The 12,092-nt window shown below is 49.0% G+C and overlaps 1 protein-coding gene across 1 annotated transcript in view; it reads left to right on the top strand.

Annotated features, from left to right (window-relative positions):
• The window catches only part of Adamts16 (ADAM metallopeptidase with thrombospondin type 1 motif 16), a 122,601-nt gene that overhangs the window by 65,162 nt on the left and 45,347 nt on the right, over nucleotides 1–12,092 (top strand). Inside the window, exons 13-17 of the mRNA XM_027943926.2 lie at nucleotides 3–175; nucleotides 1,842–1,972; nucleotides 3,807–3,930; nucleotides 4,279–4,523; nucleotides 6,333–6,471. Of these exons, the coding sequence (XP_027799727.2) occupies nucleotides 3–175; nucleotides 1,842–1,972; nucleotides 3,807–3,930; nucleotides 4,279–4,523; nucleotides 6,333–6,471 (812 nt within the window). The remainder of the gene's footprint in view (nucleotides 1–2; nucleotides 176–1,841; nucleotides 1,973–3,806; nucleotides 3,931–4,278; nucleotides 4,524–6,332; nucleotides 6,472–12,092) is intronic.

The raw sequence follows: 12,092 nt of genomic DNA, 5'->3' as shown, positions 1-12,092 counted from the left end.
AGACCATCGCACGGAGGGAAGTTTTGTGAGGGCCCGACCCGCACCGTGAAGCTCTGCAACAGTCAGCCATGTCCCCAGGACAGCGTGGACTTCCGCGCCGCCCAGTGTGCCGCGTACAACAGCCAGCGCTTCCGGGGCTGGCACTACAAGTGGAAGCCTTACACCCAGGTGGCAGGTAAGCCCGAGCCCGCCCTTGGGCACAGCCCTGGCTTTGTGACCTTTGCTTTCCAATTGTGTGACTGGCAGCGCGGTTGCCAAGCCACGTTAACGCCGCCCTGTGGGGTCGGCTCCGCTGCTCACTCTAATGAGGGCTGGTGTAGTTTGGCCTGTCCCACCACCTTGGCATCTCATCCACATGTGGCCAGCTGTGTGGTCAGCAATCCATAGGCCAGACAGAGAGCAGGGGCATAATGCAAGGAAATTTGTTAAAGAAATAATAAGAAATTCAAAGCTGATGGTATATTAAAAATGAATCAATTTTAAAAAATATGAGTCCCAGTATTTGATGGCAATGTTATTAGAAACATATAACCCATTGAATATTTAGAATTATTAAAGAATGGAAGAAAAACTGTAGGAGATTTTAGAACATTAGATAATTTTCAAATGTACTATATTCAGGAAGTGTAGCTCAAGTGGCGTAGTTGGGAGAAACCTAAAGCACAGTTAGTCACCTCATTCTTTGAAATGGGAACACTGTCCAGACAGACACGGAGACCCTGGGAAACACATGCATTGGGATTTCCCACCTGGGGTTCCCAGTCATTGATTCATTGTGACTGGGAGGCAGTGCGCGGGGGCAGTAAATGCAGGGTGGGAGATGGCAGGCCACTCCTACATGACACCTTTGGTTGTGCTCTTCCCCACACCCTGCACGAATGAGGCCAGGCAGGAGGAGGAGCCAGCCAAGGTCAGGAGAGACCAGAGGAATGAACTTTGAAATAGGGGTCAGAAATGTGTGTGCTACTCGTGATTTTGCTAGCCTTCAGTGAATAAATCAGTTACTCATGGAAGCACATACCAAGTCATAAATTAGTCACCGCTGGAAGCACACACTAAATTTGATTCTTGAAATCATTCTGTGGGGCCACTTACCCTGATCAGGAGGGAAATGACCTGTGGATGAGTCTTGGGCCTATGGAAATTGCCAAGGTGGACAGCTTTCATCCCCAACTGTTCCTTCCTTATCAGAAAGAGAACACAGAGATAAAGGCTTTTACAAAAGCCATGTTAACTAGATCAGCCACAAGACCTTGAAGTGGATTCCTGGGGCCAGACGTGAACTTCCTATATTCTCTATACACCAGTCACTATTCTTGAGAACCCATTACCTTTGTAGAAATTGTTGCTTTCTGGAGAATTCTATTAAAAGTGATCCCTTTTATGTTTAAAAACTGTATATATTTCATCAAGTGTGTTAAGAAGTTTGATGGCTCTCTTAATTATTTTATTACATTTTATTTGTAAGAGTTTTGCACATGCTACACATGGCAGTGGCCTTTATGCACTCCTGAAAGAGTAGAGAGTTGTGTGGTGAAACATAATGTCAGAGTTAAGTCAACAAATATTTATTGAATGCCTACTATGTGCCAACCACTGTGTAAAGAACAGGGACAGTAGGGAACCCTGGAGTGAAAGAGAATAGTGCAGCCTAGAAATAACCCCAAAAAGTGTAAAGAAAAAGTAAAGGCCAAGGAGGCCACCGTGGGAAAATGTTATTGCCATGTGTCACTGTGGGAGGTATTTTAAGGGGAAATCGAGATCTATCTGAAATTCAGAGCAAAATGATCCGAGCTTAAGTATCTCTCTTATTTGTGTTTGTGTGTGTATTTCTTTTTAAGATCAGGACTTATGCAAACTCTACTGTATCGCAGAAGGATTTGATTTCTTCTTTTCTTTGTCAAATAAAGTGAAAGATGGGACTCCATGCTCGGAGGATAGCCGTAATGTTTGTGTAGATGGGATATGTGAGGTAATGATGATTGCTTATTCATTCAACAAATGTCTCCAGACAGTCCGCTTTGAGGCAGGCATGCTGGGGGCTAGAGAGGCCCTGGAAGAGGAGCCCCTCCCTCCCAGTCACAGCCAGTGATCACGGAGGAGTGAGCAGAGCTGGAGAGGGGGAGCCTTCCCTTCTTAGATGTGGGTCTGTCTGAGACATCCGGGGGGCCAGGAGGAGGGGGCATCCGCATCCCAGCCAGGTCTGAGAGGAGAGTGGTAGAGGGTCGCTGAGTGGGCAGCCAGGTAATGTCAGAAAGCCGGGGTGGACGGGAGCTGGTGTAGTCGTCAGGGCTGGGGGGACACTGAGGAAGGGGACAGGGAGCAATGTTTCTCCAGGGAACTGCCTGCCAGGATGAAGATTGGCATTTCCATCCTCAAGCCTGGCTGAGGCGGATTGGGGACAGTGGAGCTGTAGGAAGAGGTGGCAGGTCTGGGCAGTAGTGGGACAGTCAGTGGGGACGTGGACAGCAGGGAAGTTGGGGCCGTGCAGCAGCTCCTGCAGGACAGTGGTTTCTTCAAGGTGCAGCAACCCAGGCTCCGCAGGGGAGGGCAGAAGGAAAGGGAAGGGGGAGACAGGTGGGAGGAGGTGGCAGCCAGGGGAACAGCTAGCGGGGGACTTGTCATTCACAGAGATAAGGGTGGAAAGGATTCTGTTACCAATAAAGTGGAAGTGCTGCTGGCCAGACCCCATCTAGCACCCATGAAGGTCATTTGGTATGCATATCCTGTGGAGTCCAAGCCTCACTCCGGGCTGTGCAGGTCCCCCACGGAGGTCCTTGGGGAAATCCTTCCAGAGGCAGGAAGAGCAGATGGGGTGTTCCAGGAACCTCTTTCTTCTGCAAAATGCTCAATTTTGTCTAATTATTAGTTGATTTGTTCAATATGCCATTATTTTAATTACTTATTAAGCAAACTTAAACATGAAATACCTATAGTGTCACAATCCTTTGTTTGTAACTCTGACATCTAAAAAGCTAGAAAGCTGAAATCCAAAGAACCGTGAAAGGGCTTTAGGACCTGTACTTGTTTGGTGGCAAAATCTGCCCTGAACTAATGTGTGAATGTCAATTTTCCGTTTTTATCCCACTCAGTGTAATGACTTTGTGGTGGAGACATTAATGTGTTAGGTGTGGGGTGCTCCCCAGGCCTTGCTGGGTCTCCCATGTGCATCTCAGATGTGGCACCCTTCACCTTTCCAAAGTTCACACTCTGAGTTCTGAAATCTGACCCCAGGGATTTCAAGCAATTGTGGGCTATAGTTATTTGGATTTTTAAAAACATGTAGATCCTATTTTCCTTGGTAGGATAAAAGAAATAAGCATCATAGAAAATAGAGCTCCTGAAATTCCAAGGCACTGCACACATACACCCTTTCTAATCGATCACAGGGGAGAATTTCCTCGTGGCAGCTGTCATTTCTGCCACGGCACCTGGCAGCTCAGAAGCACACGGGTGCATTCCAGTGGAGCTCACGTGGACCATTGTTTGTCATTGTGCCAAGGTCTTTATGGGTCTGAAACTCACCCACGTTTCCAACATGAACACCCAAGGTCTGATTTGGGCTCAAGGTACTCCTGCTGGGGAGCAGCACTGTAGCGTTTCACAACTTAAGGTTTCTCAAGAGTAGAGCCATAGTCTCTCTCGCTGTGCACATATTGGGTATCCAACAAATATTTGTTAACTACCCAGTGTTGGTGAGATTTTCACCTACGCTGGCGAAGAGGTTGCTTGCATGAGACTAATGATGGTATTGCTTGTATCATCCTTTCTTTCATGAATGACATGTGACCTGGTGGGTCCTCCAGAGAGTGGGCTGTGACAACATCCTTGGATCTGATGCTGCTGAGGACTCCTGCGGGGTGTGCAAGGGAAATAACTCAGACTGCACGACCCACAGAGGCGTCTACACCACACACCACCACACCAACCGTGAGTGTCCCAGCTCTGCTTGCAGGTCTCCAGCAAGAGGGATTGGAGGAGCTCCCGGGGGGAGGAGGGAGGCAGAGTGAAAACAGCAGGCGCTCAGAGTGCCAACAGCTTGCTTCTCAAGCCTTTGGTGTTGATGAGAAGTGGTTGCTAGTCTACTTGAGTTTAAGTAGGGTTCTTAGGAGGGTGAAAATCACAGGAGCCCTGCTCACTCCATGAAAACATTGTGTATCAATTTCCAAATCGAGTTCCATTTGATGGCTGACACAGATCTTCTACGGGTCCTAGTGGGTTCTGAAGTCTGTGGAGAAGCTGCACTAGTAAGATGCCCTGTCCTCTTTGGTCATGCAGAGTATTACCACGTGGTCACCCTTCCTCCTGGAGCCCGGAGCATTCGCATCTATGAAATGAACACATCCACCTCCTACATCTGTGTGCGCAACGCCCTCAAGAGGTACTACCTGAACGGACACTGGACTGTGGACTGGCCCGGACGATACGAATTTGCAGGCACTACCTTCCGCTACAGGCGGTCCTACAAGGAGCCCGAGAGCCTGACCGCTGCCGGACCAACCAACGAAACGCTGATGGTGGAGGTAGAGCAGCCTGGTGGTTTGGGGGCTCGGGCTTGGTGGTCACTGGGTGTGTTCATAGGTCACAGCAGTTGGCCTACTTGTAACTATGGGGCAGAATGTGCAGTTAAGAGTGATTCATGTGCAGCTGCAGGGGCTGTAGACTGGCTTTTGCCTCCTGTCTTTTCTTGGTGTGTGATGAGGGGAACACACGATTCCATCTTTGGTCTTTATCCGTTGATTTTTATAAATCTCCACTTCTCTCCTGTATATTCAGTGGCTGTGAGAAGAGCCCATTCTGGGAGTGGGGAGCTTGCGATGCCTATGTTTGGAGACATCAGCCTTCTGCTGCCATGTGCTATGTGACCTGCCAGTGTCACAGCATTGACCCTCACTGGCCACACCTGGGCTGTCGCACTGGCCTGGTGTGCATGTGGGTCTCCTCCTGACCAAGCCCTTGCCTTTTCCGCCATGAGCGTGTAGTCACTTGATACCATCAGGCTTCTTCTGGCAACCACATGTACCCCAGAGGCCCAGGCAGAGGGCAGCACACACTGTGGATGTACTAGATTCCGCCCGTTTCATGTTTCTGTGAAGTTCAGGAAGAGCTCTGGGTTCAGAAGTTGCCTGTGAACCCACACCTCACCGTGGAGGTGGTTGCTAACCAGATGCCCCTACCCACTCTCTGGCCTGGCAGCCCCATCCCCTCCTCTTTGTCGGCCTGGGAGGTGCTTCCCCAGGAGGTCTGGGCATGGCCCAGGGTGCTGCTGCGTCTCCACAGGCCACCTCCATCTCCCCAGCCCCCGGCCTTCTGCCCACTGTACAGGTCCTCATCCTGGATTCTTTGCTTGCTCTTTCTCTCCCATCATTTAAGCTTTTAACTTTAATGACCTCCACAAAAGACAGATAATTCAAGGTGGAAAAAAAATGGGGTTCTCGGGAAGCTGCTCTCCATGGAAGAGGGTCTGGAGAGCATCTCTGACCCTCGTTCAACGTGACCACCTGCTGCAGCTTGCTCCTGTCCCATACACCTGCACCAGCTAGGACCCCTGCTGTGTCCTCAGGGAGAGAAAGAGACTCCAGGGCACTGAGGCAGGGGCAAGGGTCTCTATCCACATTTAATGTCAAGGGGAGCAAAAATGTGGAATTTGTGTCAGCAAATGAAAGATGAGGTTTCCAACATCTCTGCTTACTGAGATGCAAGGGTCTGGTCTATGTTGAGGGCTACGATTAGGTCTCAGGTAGGAAGTGCACGATCCAGATCCAATTCCATCACCAGGCACCACTCACTGGGCCTGAGTAAGCTGCTTTGCTAATGAAACCTGTCCCTCCTGGACTAAAGGGCCCTTGCCAGCACGTAGAAGTCCCTGAGCTTCGCGGGGCAGGGAGTGCTTCCACCTGACTGTCCAGGCGTGGGCCTGGCCATGTTTACCTCAGTGTCCTGGTCATCTCCGACCCTGGAGGAAGTGAGACTCCTTTTTCAGTATCATTTTCTGGCTCACTGCAATGAAGAGGACCCACAGGGAATCCCAAAGAAGCATCAAGGGACATGCCCTCGATGTCCTGCAGACACTTGAAAATTTGTACAGAGTAATACATTACACTGTAGGCAGCAGAGTGGAATGTTTAATTTTCCTAGTTGTGTTTGAGTCTACTTGAAGTCTTATCCCTGTTAGGAAGCTCATGTTCATTTCAAAGGAGGGGTCTGTTTTACCATTCTATCCAACTTCTCGTTGATTCCATCCATGTTTTAAGTGGTTTAAAGCAACTAATCAGTGTGTAGCTATTCATTTCCCTTTAATTAATTTTATTTTCCTCCTTCTTCTTTCGTAGCTCCTGTTCCAGGGAAGAAACCCAGGCATTTCCTGGGAATACTCAGTGCCCCGGTTGGGTGCTGAGAAGAAACCCATCGCTCAGCCCAGCTACACATGGGCCATCGTGCGGTCTGAGTGCTCCGTCTCCTGTGGAGGGGGTAGGTTTCCTCTGGCGGCTCCTGGAGGTGGGGACATTGGTGCCCCGTGCATCAGGCCCTGGGTCACCCTGACTGGGTCCTCATCAGGTCCCAGTAAGTAAACCAGGGCTTATCCCACTGAGCAACCAATCATTCCAAGTGACAGAGAAGGGAAGATGGCCCTGTCACTGGTAAGCCCCAGCCGTCATGCCTCCTTGCCTGCCTCAGTGTGGAGCCATGAGGACGTCATCTGGTGCATTGTAAGATGTTTTTAAGGATAATGTCGTTACTCAAATATCATTCAAATGTAAGTGACTGTGATTATTAGGTATGTCTGTGACGAGAAGCAGAATTGAGCATGGAAAACACAGTGATGGAGAGTTTTTCTTGTAAGTCGACCTCGTGTTAGACTTCAATTTACTGGAAGAAAACTTGCTTTCAAGTCATAGACTCAGATCCACCCAGGAATCATATGAATCTGATAAAAGTTGCAGTGAGGATGCTATGAAAGGACATGTCAAAAAGATCTTCACGTGACAACCGATGGCTTTGCTGTCTTAACAACATACAAATGTTAAGCCCGTGCTTTCCCTGATAAAATCAATTCCACTGAAACAGTTTTTTTTTAAAGAGCCAATGTGCCCTGAGGAAGGGTGGGAGTAAATTTGTAAATATTTGCAAATTTAGAATAAAACACAGGCTCTGACATTTATAAGAGACACACGTTTCCACCTGAACAAATGGATCTTGGCTTGGTGCATTCTCAGGTTTAGTAGTCAAGAAATTAGACAAGACTGTGTTTCAATATGAGAGAATGGCGTGAATAAAGAAAAATCAAAATTTGTATTTATATATTCACAATAGTCACTCTAAATACATGAGATAAAGGGAAAAAGGGAAAACCAAAAGATAAAGGAAACCACACTAATCTGAAAAGCTAACACTTGATGTATGTTAATTCTTCCCATTTTAAACCAAACAGAAAATATTCCAATCATAAAGCCCAGAGCCTAGACACCAGGAGCTTTCTATGCAGAAATGTGGGTCCTTTCTGTGCAGAAAGACAGCAGCAGAGAGAAGCACAAGGAAGCCCTGCATAGGCCATGGCCCCAGGGAGCCGCCATTTGTCCACCTAAGGAAAGGAGGAGCAAAGCAGCTCCGGCTGGGTGCTGGCTGGGCGCTGGCTGGGCGCTGGCTGCGTGCTGTTTGGCAGCCAAGGGCCCACACAAGAGCCAACACCATGCTGTTTGAACTTCCAGCCTCCCAAACTGCGAGCCAAAGAAACTGCTTTTCTCTATAAAGTATTCTGCCTCGGGTATGCCGTTGAAACACTGAGAAAACAGACTAATTCAATATCCCTTTGCCATTTTTGATAGGTTGATGCTGTTGGGGAAGTCAGGCACTTGGTCAGTTCCTTGTTAAGCATAGTGTCTGCTTCTGATTAGACAGGGGACGATGTCACAGCCATCTATAAGTGACCCTTGTCACCATCCTCTGTGCTCTGGTCCTGTGAGGAGAGCCATCGTGTCTGGAGAAGCTGTCACCTAAGAACACAGGAACCTTCAGAATCTGAACACCTCGCAGGATCTTATGCTAGTTTCTCAGAGAGGTCCTTCCTCTTCTGATTCTGAGACTCTCTAAGGCTCCTGCGCTGCGCTCCGTCGGTGCATCCAGCACTCAGAGAGAGGCAGTGCCCCTTGCCCTAGGACGCACACGACTATTTGTGGAACCATCTCCATTGCCCCGCGGGGTTTTGCTTAGAAGGATAGCGCTTTTGGCAACAGCTGGAATTCATTCTGTAGTTAGAATTATTGAAAATTAGAGATTCTTTGATAAAATCATAGTCTTTAAGAATGAATAGCCCTCTTTCAAGTACTTTGGCAAAATATGGAGATTTTAAGTGATTTTCAAGGAACAGGCCAAAGCTGATTTCTACAGAAAGATAAAAGTAGTTGCTGAGCACATTGCTCATTAAACTCACCTCCTTCCATGGCCAGCGTTCATCTCGACACAGCTAATGGATCCTTCTCTCTGAATTTCTTATTTTGTACTTTGAATTTTATAGCCTTCTCCTCTTATCTATTACTATGGGTCATCTTAGAAAATTGGCCAGCATTCATCTCACATTTCCGTGGACTATGCGATTTTTCTCTCTGACAAAGTGGCCATATGCAATGATGAGCAATTGCTTCACAGATGTGCTGTTGGGCAGAGAAATGAAACCCCAGTTTCTCTAAATGTTCAGCCAGATGACTAAGGAGACCCCACTCCACCAAGTGGGACTCATCGGACAGCACGATTATCCACACATGGGGTAAAAACAGGTCGTGGAGAAGCCAAATGCCACTGGCCACGTGGCTGTCCACACACAATTCTGTCTCCTCAGAAAAGACATTTGAAAACAGAGAAAGAAATAATTTAAATTCATTATATGTCTTTTGTTGTTTACATGGCATATTAGTCAGGATTCTCCAGAGAAATTGAACCACAAGCTGAGATGTGACCACATATACTGCCACGTGTACATGCATCAGATATGTGTTTATATGTGTTCTACTGACAGATTGGCTCACACCATCGTGGAGGGTGTGAGCCTCCATGCTGTCCCCAAGCCAGGGACCAGGAAGACCAGTGTAAGGGAGGAGAGGAAGGGAGAATGGTGTAGCCACCCACGTCTGACACCCAAGGGCGGGAACCCTAATGCCACGCCCAAGGCCTCAGTACTCATGTCTAGGTGCACACAGAGCCGAGGATCTTGAGTATGCAAATCACAGGCGCATCAGAGCTACAGTCTCTGATTAAGGACCCCGGAAATCCCCGACAAAAAGACACCATGCAAGAACTCAAGTGTGGGTTTTTGTGCTTAAGTTTTAGTCCTTGTCATTTCTGCTGCAGATGAGGTTACAGGTGGCTAGCACACGGGGAAGCGTGGTGTCTGATGGGCAGTGGAAAGGCAGGAGGAGCTCCTTCAGAGGGTCAGAAAGGAAATCCTGGTCTGACAGGAGTCAGAGGAAAATTGAGGGAGAGAGTCAGGGATTGTCGAAGCACCAGATGCTCCTCCTGGGCAGACCTAGGAGCCCCGACTGAGGCCCGTCTGTTCCCCTGTGGCACTGGACTAACTGGAAAAACCATCTCTTGAAGCATAACCCTCACCTGCACCCTGAAGTCACTCCAGAGCTCAGGAGTAAACATCTGGGCACAGGCGAGGGAGTGGGACCCAGAGCCTGACTTCCCCTCTGCTTTCTGCCAAAGGAGGAATTTAAGCAGGTTTGTTTCAGTTTCTTCAGTGTGATGTGTGCCAGGCACAGAGAAGTTGTTCTGCAGACATGTCAATTAACAGTACAATATGGTTCAATATAGCAGTCAGCTCTTCCTTAGCCCCGGGCTAGTCCTTCCTTCCCCTGCCCTGTGGGGCCTTCCCATGTTGGGTTCCTGGGGACAGGTGAGCAGGAGAGAAGGAGAGGCCAGAGCAGACTCCAAAGTCCTGCAGACAAGAGGAGCATGTGGATAAGTGAGGTCCCCTGCTCTCTTGCTGGATGCCCCAGACTCCCTGAGCTGGGCCTGCACAGACAGGAAGTCCACTTCCATGGGGGCCCAGTTGGGCATGTTGGGATTATTTTTCATTATAAATGTCAAAAATAAATAAAAATAGAGAAGGCAAATGCCCCTCACTCCATGGCTCCTCGACCTGACGCCGTGGTAGGGTGTGTGTATTCCACATGCCTGGGCCCCTTCACAACGGTCCTTGGAGATCAACCTAGTTTCTCCTATGCCAGTGGATTTTTACTGCCAGTTCACTGGCATATTTAAGCATTATTTAAGCATTATTCACAGTGAATAGACTGTAAAAATATTCTCAGAATTGTCTTAGAAATTGCAAATGTTGACTCCACTTGGGGGAGTGTTTCCCAGGGGTGATTACCAAAAGTCTAAAGATTTTTCTTTTGGGGAAGAACTTTTCTACATATGGGTGCATAAGTATGCATGTATGTACTTGTATGTGACCCCACACACAATTAGTTTGCTTGTGGACACAAAGGCAGAACAGTAGCATGAGAGCTGAGTGACGGAGTTATAAAGATTCTGATTTTAACTTCGTAATCTCAGTGCTGTCAGTTTAAGATCATTTTGTGAGAAATCTTGTGGAAAAGTAACGGCAGGCCCTTAGCATCTAGGAGCCCAGGCCAGCATCAGCATCTCTGAGGGACTTGTTATAAATGCAGATTCTTGGGCCCCGGCCCAGACCTGCTACCCCACAGCCCCAAGGATGGGGCCTAAAGTCGGCTGAGCACCACTGCCTGGTATTCTTATTGTGCACCAAAGCTGGTGAAACCCTGGTGCAGGGGACCCTTGCCACTGGGCTTTTGCTGTGGACTTCTCTCCAAACACTTCATATCTAATGTGCAGTCCCTGCCCTGTTCTCCAGGCAACCCCCAGAAATTTCTGAAATCCTTTGTGTATAGAAATCACCATGGAAAACTATTGTTCTGGAGGAAAATTCTAAAAGAACAACTTTGCTGCACACAGAAGTTTGCATAAATGGCCATCAGAGGATTGCCTCCGGCTGAGACAGAGAAAGTCTAAGGTCTTTGGAAGGTGAGCAAAGATGGGCTCAGTGAGAGCTGGGAGAACAGAAGACCAGGACGTCCCTGGAGAACTCCCAGGACTGGGCCTGGGGAACTAACCCATCCTCCCCGCTGTGATTTTAATCAAGTAATTTTGGAGGAAGAGGAAAACAGTTTCTGTTAACAGAATCCCAAACTCCACTGATCTTAACAGATTAAAGTCCCCACTTTAACAACCCTCGGAAGCAAACTGGAAGCCAGAGCCGTGGTGGAGCAGGGCCACAATGGGTTCCACATGTTGCACAGAGACCCCGTGGAGTCTCCCCTCAGAAGGCCACTCCCATGCCCGGTGCTGGGACGGCGTGCCAGGCGCACTCAGGGGCTTGCTCCCACCAGCCTGTCAAGGGGGTGCGCTCTTCCTGGGGCTTCCCTGGGCCTGTCTGCCCGGGAGGCGCTTCTCTCTCCAGACCCAGTTCCCCAGGAGCTCTCCCCATCCCTCCCCGGGATTTCTGCTCAGCCCGTGTGCCCTCTCTCTGCCAGAGGCACGCTCCCCTATTTTTTTTTCCAGAAATGTGTGCCTCAGTCTTAAAACAAGCTCTTCTTTCCTCCTCCTCCTCTTTCCTTTTATTTCTTGTCTTTTAACGTGAAACCTTTCACAAGCGTCTTCTGCACTTCCTGCTGTGGGCCCCATGCAGGGGCCACCTGCTGGTCCAGAGAGGGAGCCCAAAGGAACAGGCATCCACAGGACCTGCCGGTCAGGACCCATCCAGGCACCAAATCCAGGGGCGCTTTCTCGCCCTTCTCTCTGCGACCTGCAGGGCTCAACAGCTGATGATGCCGTCTTGGAAACTGTTTCTTCCCTTCATCTCTAGGACCTTCATCTCCACCCATCCACACATGTAATGAAACAGGGCCCTCCTTCCCTCTCTCTGGCCCCCAGCAGAGGTGTGTCCTCACGTCTCTCCTCAACTTACCACCCAGGAGCGCTTTCTGCCTCCATCCTTGTTCTCTGCAGCCCGGTGGACACCTCCACTCCTGGACTCCCAGCCCGTCTCAGCCCCAGTGTCAGGCCCTTCA

This window comes from Marmota flaviventris, chromosome 5 (genome assembly GCF_047511675.1).
Source record: "Marmota flaviventris isolate mMarFla1 chromosome 5, mMarFla1.hap1, whole genome shotgun sequence".
In the NCBI taxonomy this organism is placed as follows: Eukaryota; Metazoa; Chordata; class Mammalia; order Rodentia; family Sciuridae; genus Marmota; species Marmota flaviventris.
The sequence above is the reverse complement of the archived record's forward strand: the minus strand, read 5'-3'. Positions and strand labels throughout refer to the sequence as shown.